Source organism: Pteropus vampyrus, unplaced genomic scaffold, assembly GCF_000151845.1.
Source record: "Pteropus vampyrus isolate Shadow unplaced genomic scaffold, Pvam_2.0 Scaffold358, whole genome shotgun sequence".
Taxonomy (NCBI): Eukaryota; Metazoa; Chordata; class Mammalia; order Chiroptera; family Pteropodidae; genus Pteropus; species Pteropus vampyrus.
Window position 1 is genome coordinate 1,408,583 of NW_011889139.1, and position 13,509 is coordinate 1,422,091.

At 38.2% G+C, this 13,509-nt stretch overlaps 2 protein-coding genes across 6 annotated transcripts in view; one reads left to right on the plus strand and one right to left on the minus strand.

Moving 5' to 3' along the window:
• Positions 1–13,509, plus strand: part of ACACA (acetyl-CoA carboxylase alpha) — a 242,740-nt gene that overhangs the window by 11,259 nt on the left and 217,972 nt on the right. The gene's annotated exons all lie outside the window — the stretch shown is intronic.
• Positions 82–12,615, minus strand: CUNH17orf78 (chromosome unknown C17orf78 homolog). 2 transcript variants are annotated; one of them, XM_011379402.2, is made up of 7 exons: positions 12,468–12,615; positions 11,362–11,448; positions 10,621–10,866; positions 5,784–5,921; positions 4,247–4,371; positions 3,708–3,845; positions 82–1,407 (listed from the first exon to the last, which is right to left on the minus strand). In XM_011379402.2, exons 1-7 carry the CDS (start codon positions 12,520–12,522, stop codon positions 1,333–1,335), a joined length of 864 nt encoding a protein of 287 aa, XP_011377704.1. In that variant the 5' UTR covers positions 12,523–12,615; the 3' UTR covers positions 82–1,332. The 2 variants fall into 2 exon arrangements, with proteins under 2 accessions (XP_011377704.1, XP_023378633.1); XM_023522865.1 differs by lacking the exons at positions 82–1,407; positions 4,247–4,371; positions 5,784–5,921 and having other exon boundaries at positions 3,408–3,845.

Consider the following 13,509-nt stretch of genomic DNA (forward strand, 5'->3'; position numbering starts at 1 on the left):
CAGTTTTGGGAAGGAGCAAGCTTCTCCCCGCACCCCCCTCACCCCCCCGGCCCATTTCATGGTCACACTGAACCACAGATGGCAGGATAAACTGGATGTAAATTGTGAATCAATGGAAGGGTGCAAATATTATACTTATTTATCCAAAAATCACCAGTGCTCTATCTTCTTCACCTACTATATTTCAAATCTCTATGGGACTTTAGGATACCTAGAAGATCTCCAGGGCTTCCTTGAAAACTATCATCATCTGTGCTTTGTACTGCTCCATCTCTTCCAGGCCGAGCTTGAATATTAAATCAGAGTTTAGGGCGGGATATATTCCCCTGTTGGTATAGTTTTGAGAATCACTTTTTTGGACAACTTGAAAGAAAGAAGAATACAATTCGTATATGGTTTTTACCAGAGAACCAAGAAAACAGAATTATTTAGAAACAGGCACATTTCACGAAAACAGCATGGAATGGTTTCAGCCTCTTATGAAAAAAAGCAGGACAACACTCTTATCCCTCCTGCCATTCTCTTTCTTACCTAAATGCTGCTTTAATATCAGCTCCTTCCACTTTCTCACTGTATTCTTAAACAGGTCAGACTTGACATAGCTGTGCCACTGTGAGAAAGATCATCAGAATCATTTTGCTCTGGCATCCTTGTTCAAAATGTATACAGCTCACTATGATGGTAGAGTATAATAATGTCAGACCCACTTTAGGAACTCTGGATTATCGGGAGACCTCATCTGGGTCCTATTGGTATGCAGTCCCTAAGCCCCTTGGGGATGACTTCTGAGGAGGACTTATGGGATGCTTAGAGTCAAGCTCTCTTCACCAGTGTATTGATAGCTACATGTGGCGGCAGAGGCTAAATCATAAAACTCTATTAACTATCAGCCTGGGAATACAGGAACTCCACCCTAAGCCACTTGAGTGCCACTGAGCATGAAGTCAGCTATGAGAATAATAGAGGAGTTGGTGAACTGTGCCACCGTGGCTGCTTTGCCCATTTTCTTGGAAGCTGTGTTTAAATCTTTTGTCGAAGGGAGCAATAGATCCATTCACAGTGCTTCGTGGGAAGATTTTCTCTTTTCATTTGATTGAATGAGATGATACCCATTTTTTTGTGGAAGTACAAAGTGAATCTCAGAAGCTTATGACTCAGTCACTACCAGTGGCATGAGGGTAACTAAGCCGTCATTGGTTTGGCATTACTGTTAAATTGTAATGTCCCTGCTGAAGATATGAGTGTAAAATTGGTAAGAATCTGCCCATATTGATTAATAATAGGGAGAAGACAGTGTAATATCATTCAGCATATGAAGCAGAGCAGAACTTTTCAGAAGTACGTCTGGTGGATAACAGTGATCCCTGCAGCCGCCTTTGAACTTGAGTCGGGAGCATTTTGTCCAACCTAGAGATTGAAGTGAAATATGAAAGCTAAATAAGGATGCAAATGGGTATTTCTTCACATACCAACAAAGAGATAGCTAAGTACAAGACCATATATAATTCCAAATATGCATCATTTTGCCTCTTTGTTACCAAATAATTCTAGGAAAAGTTGTTATTGCATCGAGAAAGTATTAGCAAGGCGCACTTAGTATGGAAACCTACAATTTGTTGGAACCTATAACCTACTAGCAGAGAGCCTTTTCACCCCTTGCTTAACCTATTTGCCTTGAATGGAAAAGGCCCTGGGTCTGCAGCTACTTTGCATCCCAGATGCACAGGGATACATTCTACTTCCTTGCTAAATCAGGCCCAAACAGTCTCACTGTATTTGAAAAGTGGCAGAGATCTGGGTCTTCAACTCTTATCATACCTAACTCCATGCGCTGTCTGATTTTGTATGCACTTCCTAAATGCTTATATGTTGTGAGCATAGACTGACTATAAGCCTCCAGAAGGCAGAGAACTTGGCATTTAGAAGTAAAACTTGCACTTTCAGTAAAATTTTGTAGAATAGATAAGTGAGCCAATAAATCTAATATAGGAATTTAAAAATCTGAATTTTAGTTCTGTTTCTACCAGCCGTGTGACCTTGGGAAAGTCACAAATCCTCTCTGAACCTGTTAAAGTATCAATAAAATGTAGATACCTGCTCTAGCTACCTCCGAGGGTTTTTGTGAGGCTCAAATGAAGTAATGTGTGTAAAATTGCTTCTTATGATTTCTATTAAATCTTTGATTAATAGTTTATTTTGTTCACAAGAAAAGTTTAATCAGAGTTGCTGCTTCGTAGTTACCTCTAATTCTGAACTAGACTTTTTAGTTACCTACAGGCCTATTTCTTCCAATGTTGAGTAGAAATGATAACGTAGATTGGAGTAAAAAATTAAAACTAGACCATATGATAAAACCATCCTAATTTACATGGGTTCATCATCCAAAATTAGCAGAAACAGAATTATAGAAAATATTAACCTAGACCAGACATGACAAATAAGTTGATGTTGGGTACCTGAAGCACTGTGAAAAGAAAGATTCTGATGCCATGCCTGAGTGGAAAGAGTGCAGTGCTTGATTTTTTAAAATTGAGATATAATTGACATATAACATTGTGTAAGCTTAAGGTATATAATGTGTTGATTTGATACATTTATGTATTGCAATATACTTACTACCATAGCTTTAGCTAACACCTCTATCATGGAATATAATGACCATTTCTTTTTTGTTGTGAGAACATTTAAGATCTAGTTTCTTAGCAGTTTTGAAGTATTTAATACAGTATCATTGACTAATCACTCTGCTGTGCATTAGATCTCCAGAACTTATTTATCTTCTAGTTGTACTATGCTTCATTATTAATATGTGCAGCTGACAGAATTAAAGAATAGCAGCATGTATACCATCCTAGGCTAGATAATCTTTGAGATCTATTCTCAATGCTGTAATTCTACAAAATTGGACACCTTCTTTAATTTAAAAAGTATTGGAGACCCCATCTCCAATACTTTCAATACTAGAAACTGATGAATGCCTTCCCTACAATATTTACAATACCCACTAGGGTATTGTAGGGAAGGCACTCATCAGTTTCTAGTATTCAAAGGCTGAGTTCACTCCTCATGGGGAAACTGGATTTAGAGCAGCTGTGCTGAACCAGTGGTATAGTGTCTGTTTTGGACACCAGAGTGCAATATGAATTTATAATCCTGTCAGGAAACCCAAGGGCAGGGAAGAAGGAAGCTATTTTGCTAAATATTCAAACTGTGTTCAGTGTGGTGGTTCCTAAACTTTGGTATATGTAAGAGTTACCTAGGGGCAGGGATGGATACATAGCCATGGATTCTGAAGCTCTTATAGTTTGGGGGGGACCATTTTTTTAAGAAAAAGAATACAGATTTTAAAAATAAAAAATTGGATACAAGGCCTTGTACAGGTCCCATAGGTCCTGAAGCTTAAATTTCATTAATTTCACAGTAAACTCACTTTTACTTAGGAAGTGTGTTAAAATTCTTAAAAATATGATTCCTGGCCCCAGATACAAAGACATTCTGATTGATTATATCTAGGGCCAAGAAATCTGTATTTTCGATACATACCTTATTGTGTTATGGCTGAGTTGATATTAAGAAAATAGCAGTACAAATACCTGCCTATTTTCTGACACAGAAGAATTACCCACATTTGCTTCATAACTGAGGCAACTTCCTGTCTCCCAGCACTTATATGTCAGCCCAGTTTTCTCCAAGCAAATGACACAAACCATACAGAAACCACTTTCCTTCTCAGGCTGAGAGTCCGGCTGGGATTCAGCTGTCTCAGGTTGCTGCTGGCCTCCTTTCCTTGGCCTTCTCCACAGCCACCGGCACTGGCATAGCTTTCTGGCTCTCAGGCATCGACTCTGAAGGGAGTAAATGACTGGTATTAATGTCAGGTGGCTGGTATGCATTTGATTATCTTCCAAACCTCATATCAGGGCGTTTAAAGAAAACCACCTCTTCTAAAAAAAATATTCAGTCCTATTGACTTTTTCCTCCCTAGAGAATGTACAAGTAAGCAGAGGAAAGGAACTGACATTTAGCAAAAACCTCAATAAACCATACAAAGGAAATATCACTAGTCCCATTTTAAAGATGAGGCAACTAAGGTTGGATAAGTCAATCAACTTTCTCAAAACCACCAGTTAGTGAGTGTGAATGGCAGGTCTGTCTAAACTCCAAAGTCTCATTATGCCAATCTGACTGGAACAGAAGGGAATGTTTATAGATCAACTCAATGGACCCAAAACATCATCAAACTTACAGGGCATGGGACTTCAAAAATGACAAACACTATAATGGCGACTCCACTGAACAACAGAGTGACAGCAATCAGAAATTTGACCACAATGCTCCATTTCTGCCTCTTCTTTAGGTTCTCATCTGTGTCTAAAGGAAAGAGGAGTAGAAGAGGTAGAAAAAAGAATTTAAGAGAGAAAAGAGATTGACCCTTGACTTGAAGGTCTCCTGGCTCATATGACTAATAGGAGTCCAGCTTGATTCAGAAGCAGAGGCTGAATTTCCAGTTCAGACTCAGTTTCAGGAGTGGAGTAGGTATCACAAATTCTGCTCTAATCACCTTCGTAGCCTCTTTTCAGTGAGTCACTTTCCGTGGGATTTGGGATTTTCCATGATCAGGTAGGACTAATTCTTACACTGCTCTCAGGGGAGTAAAAGGGATGAGTTCACAAGGAGTTCTAAACCCAACTTTTACGAGTAGCCCTCAAGGTCTCTACCCTTATGCTCTGATACACTGTATTGGATTAGAAAATCATCTTTCCTATGCATCTTTTGACTTTAATAGGGTGTAGGCAGAACAAAGGTGGATTGGCATTGCTTCTGGATTATAAGCCAAATTTGGGGACAAATGGCTCATATGCATCCTGTTACTACAAATCTTATATTTATTTTTCTCTTGGTAGAAACTGGGATGTAACTCAAACTGAAATCTTTAAGAATTTGAGTCCTAGACAATTTAGGGAAGGCTGTTTCTAAAAACAGTGAAGACAAAACATGCACTTGGTTGTCATCACTATAATGATTGTTTAGTGTGTAAGTGTCGTCTATTTATACATGCAATGTGTAGAATTACCTACTACAGAAATATGTTTTACTCTTTCCCCAAACCTAGCTACAAGGTGAGCTCACTTGTATGGAGGTAAAGGGTTATTAATATAGTCATGAGCTGTTTAACTACAGGGATACGTTCTGAGAAATGCATTGTTAGGCAGTTTCATCATTATGCGAACATTATACTACTTACACTACCCTAGATGGTATAGGCTACTACACACCGAGGCTATATGGGATAGCCTATTGCTCATAGGCTACAAACCTGAATAGCATGTTACCATACTGAATATTGTAGGCAGTTGTAACAGAGTGGTATTTGTGTATCTAAATATATCTAAACATAGAAGAGGTACAGTAAAAATACAGTATAAAAGATAAAAAATGGTACACCTAATCAGGCACTTACCATGAATGGAGCTTGCAGGACGAGAAGTTGCTCTGGGTGCATCAGTAAGTGGTGAGTGAGTGTAACATTATTGTACATTACTGTAGATTTAATAAACACTGTACACTTAAGGTACACTTACAAACATTTCTGGGACCTTCTTTATGGAGAATCTGATTTTTTTGCATAGAAATGAAGTGATTTTCTAATGTAAACTGTGTAACTTCTCAACCTCTGGGAAAATCCTAGGAAACCCAGACTAATGTTGGGGCTAAAAATGTTTCTTTTTCTTTCTGTTCTTGTCTCACCCCTACTTATTCTGTACCTTGTTGTTTCGAAGGACTAGAAAAATCATCAATACTTGTAGTTTTATCTCCTTTATTCCCATGAGTTATGGAGGTGTTGATAGTGGTGGTAAAAGTCTCTGATGAAATCCCCATCACTGGATAGACCTTACATTGGAAGATCCCTGGTAAAAAGGCTATAAAATAAGAAAGAAATAATGAAAGGACAACTGAGAAAACTTTATCCTGCCTTTGATTTTACCTGACAAAACCCTAGTTCTACCCAGCTAATATTAAACTACTTTTATCTGTATGTATATATATTAAATGTATATGTATATATTATGTATATATGTATATATATTAAATATGTGTATGTATGTTTTATATGTATATATATATTAAACTTCTAAGTGTGGTCTCATTGATCTGTCCATAAATTTAGAGTGTGGGCACCAAATAATGCCAAGAGTAAATGAGGACAGAGATACTAGTAAGAGGTATGAATTAAATCCCCATGAGGCCTTTGACTAATGTAAGATCATAGTGGAGGAGTAGACCATATCTTGTTTGCCTATCATTCTTAAAGCCATAATAATAAAAGGATGGAGGGTGTAACACTGTTCAAAGTTTCCTTCTTTAAAAAAAGTGGCTCCAAAGTCCAAGGAAAAACATGAAATATAATTTGCCTTAATAACTACTACAATTCTGTCTAGTAGAGTCTAAGTCAACTACTCTTGAGAGGGGATTGGCGAAAGCAGAGGGAGGCAGAAGAAGAAGGAAAGACCACTTGACTTCATGCACTCCTCAGTTTCATTTACTAAATTATTAAAAATGAATATTATGTGCCAGGGACTGCTTCAGTACTTTGGACATATCAGATTCATTCAAGCAAGAGAACAAGCAAAGTAGAAGGAAGGTGGGGGTGAGGAGGAAGCAGACAACAATAAGTATAGTTTTTATGATATGTTAGAAGGAGATAAGTACTACCAAAAAAAATTAAAAGTAGAGCAAGGTAAGGGAGCAGTCTGGGGGTGCAGGTGGGCAGTGGTTTGGCAACCTGCGGTATAGTCAGGTTTCATTGAGAAGGTGAGTACTGAGCCAAGACTTAAAGGAGATGAGATTAGCCAAGTAGATGCCTGGGGAAGTACAGTAAATCCTCAATAATGTCATCAATAGGTTCTTGGAAACTGCAACTTTAAAATGTAATGACATATAACAAAAACAATTTTACTGTAGGCTAATTGATATAAACAAGAGTTAAGTTCCTACAGCATATGTCATCAAAACATCACCAAACTTCTAAAGTTCCAAAACATTTTTAATGTTAAGCATTGAAATAAATGTCAGATATGCATACGTTTAATAAAGATTAATAAAAACAAGAAAGATAATTCTTTTCCAACCCTCTTATGCCAGTTCAGGGTGGCCACAGCCTATCCCAACAGCCTAGGATGGAAGACAGAAACCAAACCTGGACAGGATGCCCTTTCATCACAGGACACACTCACACCCACACCCACACTCAATACTTGTAGCCAATCCACCTTTGTTCTACCTACACCCTATTAAAGTCACTCAGACTGGGACCATGTAGACATGCCAGTTTATCTCACATGCACACCTTTGGGCTGTGAGAGGAAACCAGAGTATTGAAGAAAACCCATGTAGATGGTGGCCCCCAGCTGGAAATCCATTTTTTTCCTCATCAACATTATAGTGAAATGATGTTAAATGACATTATTGGAGGACCTGCTATAGTGACCTAGGCAGAGGGGAGAGCTAAGGTAAAGGCCCCGAGGTAGAGTATGTCTAGCATGTTCCAGTTTTAGAAGAAGAGCAAGGTGGCCAGTGAGACTGGAGTGGAATGAGCAAGAGGACAGTAGTAGTAGGAGATGAAGATCTAAAGGAAATGGGTCCATATTGCTGAGGGCCTTGTAGGATAGTTTAAGGATTTTGATTTTTATTCTGATTGAAATGGGGATCCATTGCAAGGTTTTGAGCAGAGGAGTGACAGGATGATTTTGTTTTTAAAGGATCACTGAAATAGACAGTAAGGGTGCAAGGATAGAAACAGAGCCACCTGTTAGGAGGCTATTGTAGAAATCCAAATGAGAAATGATGGTGACTTAGAACAGCTACGGAAGTGATGAGGTGCAGATGAATTCTGGCTGTAGTCTGGCACTAACTTCGCTTGCCTCCAGAGTTGACCTAATCCAGTTCAGACAGTGGTTTCTATTCCATTTTTCATGACCTCCTATCATTGCTTATTAAATTAAGGCCTGTAAGTTCTACTTGACTTTTCTAAATTATTCTATGTCCTGATTAAGTCCACATGAAAATGATAGTTCCTTACTTCTGAAGGCCCGTGGCCACAGTACTAAGACACTGTACATGAAATTACAGGGTAAGGAGTAGTCTTTGATTTCAGTTTGATCAGGAAGATGATGTTGGAAAGGTAGGCAGAGACAAAGAGCCACAGGTTCAAAAGAAAAAAAAAATTATGTGAAGTATTTTCAGCATAGTGCCAATCAGTTCTCTGAAGTGATAATGTGTTTATGAGACAGCTGAGATAAAGATAAACAAGTCTCACTTTGGACAAGTCATATAAGTTCTCTGAGTTTTGGTTTCCTTATCTGTAAGATGATTATAATAAAATAATTCTTAGTCTGCCTATTTCACAAGGATAATGTGAAGATGAGAAACAAAAAGAGAAAACAGGTGTGAAAACACTCTGCATGTGATATGATAGAAAGAAGAAGAAAAACCTAAAGATCTTCCAAGTAGAACTGTGCTTTCTAGTCACAGGGATAATGATATTTCACTGTGGCATGTCTTCCTACCTCCTGGGGGCCAGTGTTTCAAAGTGTACTTAATAGGCTTCATTTGTCAGTGTATTTCCATTTCTGCCTAGCTTCTAAATTAATGTCCATTCATGTTGGCAGCTCATCACTTTTAGGTCTCATCAGCTGGGGAACTGAGTATCAAGGTAGAGCAATTTCAGATTCCTACTTTGCTCTGGGGACTTTTCCATGAACTGTCTTCTGTTTCTGGGACATCCTCCTGTGCAGACTGATGTCACCTATAGTAGGCATCTCTTTTATGACCTTGGAAATTTGACCATTTACCTAATTTTTATTTCTACCCTACTTGGAGTCTGTCACCTCCTGGTACTCAATGTTAAATTCAGAATAGGCAGTTTCAAACTTATCAATGGGGCAATATTTCAGAACCCCATTCATAAGTGGGTTGTTTGTAATTTATTGTTCTGTAGAAATGTGTCCTGACTGATGATTAGGTCCCCAAACTAACCCACAAACATCCATTTAATCTCTTTGTATGGGTCAAATAGTACAGGTTATCAGCTTAAACTCTTCCTCCTTCTCTGGATTCCCTGCAGTAAATTCAGCCCAAGGCAAATTGTTGAATTAGGTCAGGTTGATAGTTGGCATCTCTCCTCCCCCTTAATCTCACAGTTTTCCTCGTCCCAAATTTCTAAGAGCTTGTGTCCTTAATTGCTCTGAGTCTAACATTGCATAGCACTATATCCAAGAAAGACTCACCCTGTGTAAAGTGCTTTAGACTCCAAAATGACTTAAGTTCACTATTACCCATCACTCCTACCATTGGCTGAAGGGGTGTGTCACAAGTTAGGAGGGAAACAGTCTGGTTGAATTAATTTACATTAATACTGAGTGAAAGCCCCTACACACTGACAAAAGATTTTAAGTTTTTAAGAGTATTCTTTTCATACAAAAATTATTATCATATGAACTTTAGAAAGTATAATAAAGGAATGGAAACATTCATGTCATGTGAGGATATATAATTTACAGCCCAAGAACTTATCTACTTATTTCCCAATCTCTAGTCTTCTAAACAAACTGTAGTTTTAGAAGTTTTTTTCCCCCATTATTCTGCTTGTGAACCCCCCGTTTCTCTGAATGTGTCAAGTTTTATTTTTCTAGCAGTGCAGCAATGGCATCTAGGAGATTGCCTATATGTAAAGGGGAGCTGCTAATACCAATTTATTGATCACAAACCACTTGACAGAAAGAATGGGTGGGAAAAGGAAAGTAGGGCAGAAACAGAAACTTAAGGCTAAGGTTAAGAACCATTGTTCATCAACTATCTGGGAGCATGCGTTCTCACAGAGTGTGGTTGGGATTGCAATGGAACAACCACTGTGGAGGGTAATTTAGCAATATCTATCCTATGGATAAATTGCAGATACACAAAAAAGAATGTATAAGATTATTCTTGCAGCATTGTTTGTCTTTGCAAAAGATTGGAAGCAACCAAAATATCCAACAGAGAACTGGTAGAACAAATTATAGTACAGCCATAAAATGCAATACTGTACTGCTGTTAAAGAGAATGAGACAAATTTATACATATTAATATGGAACAGCCTATAAGATACAATGTTAAGTGGAAAAAAGCAAGGTACAGAACAATGTATATGGTATGCTACCATTTATGTTTTTAAAACATATGCTCAGAATATCTCTAGAAGGAAATTCAGTACGTTCCTAATGGTGGTTCCCTCAAGGAGAGAGAACTGGAGGATTGAGAGATTGGAGTAGGAGGGAGATTTAATTTTCACTGATCAGTGCTGTTTGAATATTTTACTATGTACATTCAAAGTAAATCAAATTCAAATAGCCATTGTCAAAAGGAGACCCGTCAGAAATGGAGATCATGTGAAAATTGCAGCATGTCAGGGCCCATGATGGGCCCTTGGATATTAGAAAACTGAGTCTCAGAGAGGACAGAGATTTGCCCAAGGAAAGGATAATCCATTTCTTTGAGGCTTTAGCTGCTACTAAGTTCTACCTACATTCGGGGATGTCAGATGAAAGTCATGCATAATTCCATCTCATTTGCCAGTCTCACCTTTGCCTATTAGAAGGAATCCAGTCTGAAACTTAGATGTGGGGATTAGGTGACAGTTTGGGGAGGCAGTGCTGTTTCTGTGGGGAGCAGTAATGACTCTCAAGTTCTTCAGAGTATGCTTGACCTTTGGGCTTTTCTCTGAATATACAAGGTTGACTTTCACTTTGCTCCCAGAGCCAAGGCACTGCAGGGTAGCCACAGTCAGATTTTGGATGAATGTGGACCTTTTGGCTTCTGCCTGAGCTTCTGGAAAGAGAAAAGCCAGAGAGAATAAAGGATGCTGGTTCTTAATCTGAATGGCTAAACCATTTCCATTCATGACCCCTGTTAAACTCTACTGCTGTACTTTCTTTTTAGTTCCTCCTCAGCATGTGTTTATGGTACTAAATACACAAGCCCTGCCTTTCTTCATGCCTGCTGTGGGTCCCACAAACATAGGTGACTTTAGTAAATTCAGCCCAGAGAAATACTCATAGATGGTTTTCTGTAATGTAGACAGGGTTGAGTGCTGCCTGCTTCTCATTCTTTATCCCCATCTTTTTTATTTATATAGTCACACCTTAGGTAATAACAGTTAAGTTTAAAAAACTGGCTTCCAGAAAGCATCTTGGGGGCAATACATATATTAAAATAGGGTATTTGAGATATGGGCTAGGAATGGGGGAGACAAGAATCTTTTAAAAGTAAAAATTTTCTGGAATAGCAAAGTGATTTTTCAGAAAGAGAGGGCCCATTTCCTACCTGGCATTAGCACATCCCTAATGCTTCTCACACCCTTTGGGAAGAGCCCAGGCAGCTGTTCCACTTGGCAGCTGCTATCTCTTAGTTCTGGAAGGAAAAAAAAGACTTACTAGGTGTTTGCTTTTTAGAATTCCAGGCACTGGAGAGGGAGATACAAAAGAATGCAGTTTCTTCTCATAAAAATTACAATTAGGAAGATAAAAACTCCCCTCGAAAGATTTTAAAATAGGTACAAGTGAGAGTTAGACTAGTATAAAGAAAACTGAGTACCAATCTGTTATCCTTAGGGGAAAAAAAGAGTGAAATAGAGTTAAATGAAGTTAGTGAAAGACTAACCAATCCATCCCTTCAAGCACTGCTTATCATCTTCTACTTCCTGTTCTATCTACCTTCTTGTTTTAAAACTTTCAAAAGTTTATTAAATATAACCTCGGAGAAGGTATCTCTCCAGGTTTTCATAAAACCATAGGTCATAGTTATTTATGCATTTTGGCACATAACACACAGGATGTCGTGAATTTTCTTCATTTGTTAAATTTGTTACTACTGCACCTTATGCTGTTTGGCCTTAACTCTGATGAACGAATTTTAGAGATGAAATGTTTAGGAGCCTTTGAAAAATTGTATTTTACATAAACCATTATCTAAAAGTAGAAAATAGTGCCATTTCACCCCACACCACCCTTTTCCTTAACTCTCTCCACCCAAGAGCATCCCCTTGTATTTGTATGTAACACCTTAAACAAGGAAGACAACATCTTATGAGAGGCTATGAAATTGAGGGCTTAGGTGATGATAATTCCAAAATTGTGACAGCTCTGTCCAGGAAAGAAAGCCATCTGATAGTGAAAGGACTTTTAATGTTAGTTACATGAACAAGACAAAAGGATGTATCACATTCTTTGAAGACTTCTCACTGTGAAACAGACAGCTACCTCTCTGGGTAGAATCAGTTTTAGTCCTAGAGGCAAGAGGATACATTGGATGACTGGCAAGCATCGCCTACTGAGTATTGGCTGTATCTCTAATCTGCTGGAATAGACCCCCAAACACGTTGTAGGACTCTCTTTGAATTTTCCAGGATATTAGACTAGAGAAGTACTTACCTTTCTTGTTATCATAGGATGTAATGATTAAGCTGAAAACCAAGATGGTATCCATGTCAGCTTGAGTACATGCTCCTTGTAGAGATAGGGTGCTGCTAATCTGTCACAGTCCCTTGTAGCTTTGTCTTTAGGAGTTTTCACAGCCCTGGAACCAAGTTTGGCTGTGGGAAAGTCTGGTTCCACCCTAATTATTTTGCCCCATTTCCTGAAGACCCAGGAATAGAGTTGATTGGAGAGAGGACCAAGTCTGCTTGTTAATAATTGACTCAGAAGGTCTTTCCTGACTTCACTGCTGGTGCCAACATAAAGAACTGTAATTACCTAGAGGTTTCCCTAGGAGAAAGGGCATAAACGCCCAGTGATATGCTTTACAAATACTTGCAGGTAGACACGTAGACAATCACAAGCATGCTCTCTGACACAGGCACATAGATTTATACACCAACATAAAAAGATAGAGATTTCTATTAAGGAAAGTGATTTCTAGAATAAAGCAGGAAATTGGAAAAGGATGAGTCATTGATTTACACTGAACTAGGAGTCAATAGATCTGGGTTCTAATATAGGCCATTGTTAACTATATCATCTTGATAAAATTGCTTGACTTCTCTATACCTCAATTTTTTCTTCTGTAAATGTTTAACTGAATGATCTCTAGAATTCATTCACAGTTACACACATAAATTTACATCAGTACTGACATACCTATTTAGTTTTGTACATTTTTCCACTCCTGAGTATTAAAGTGAGTATAGTTAGACCACATTCCCATAAATTGGGCTGAGAAGTTGTGAGGAAGAACTAAATACATAGATGAGTGATATTGTCTGCATTTTGGGAAGATTTTCCTAGACAGATAATTGTTTTTAAAGGTTTTTCAAAAATCATATATTTTAGTAAAGAGTATAAATCTAGTGTAAGATTCTGTAGACTTCGTGATAGCATAGCTAGGTGAACCATAAAGCAGAAATGAAGATCTACTCAGATCTTCTGTAGTCTTTCTACCTACTGTAAATGTACTCAATTGGAGCCAGGATAGGTT

What these genes read in the sequence shown, in the direction of transcription:
- CUNH17orf78 (XM_011379402.2), bottom strand. Translation starts at nt 12,522, where the DNA reads ATGGATACCATCTTGGTTTTCAGCTTAATCATTACATCCTATGATAAC. An exon ending in AAGTATTGATGATTTTTCTA is followed by an intron (nt 4,372 to 5,783) that starts GTCCTTCGAAAC and finishes TCTTTCCTTTAG; the next exon opens with ACACAGATGAGAACCTAAAG. An exon ending in AGGAAAGTGGTTTCTGTATG is followed by an intron (nt 1,408 to 3,707) that starts GTTTGTGTCATT and finishes TTCAATCTCTAG; the next exon opens with GTTGGACAAAATGCTCCCGA.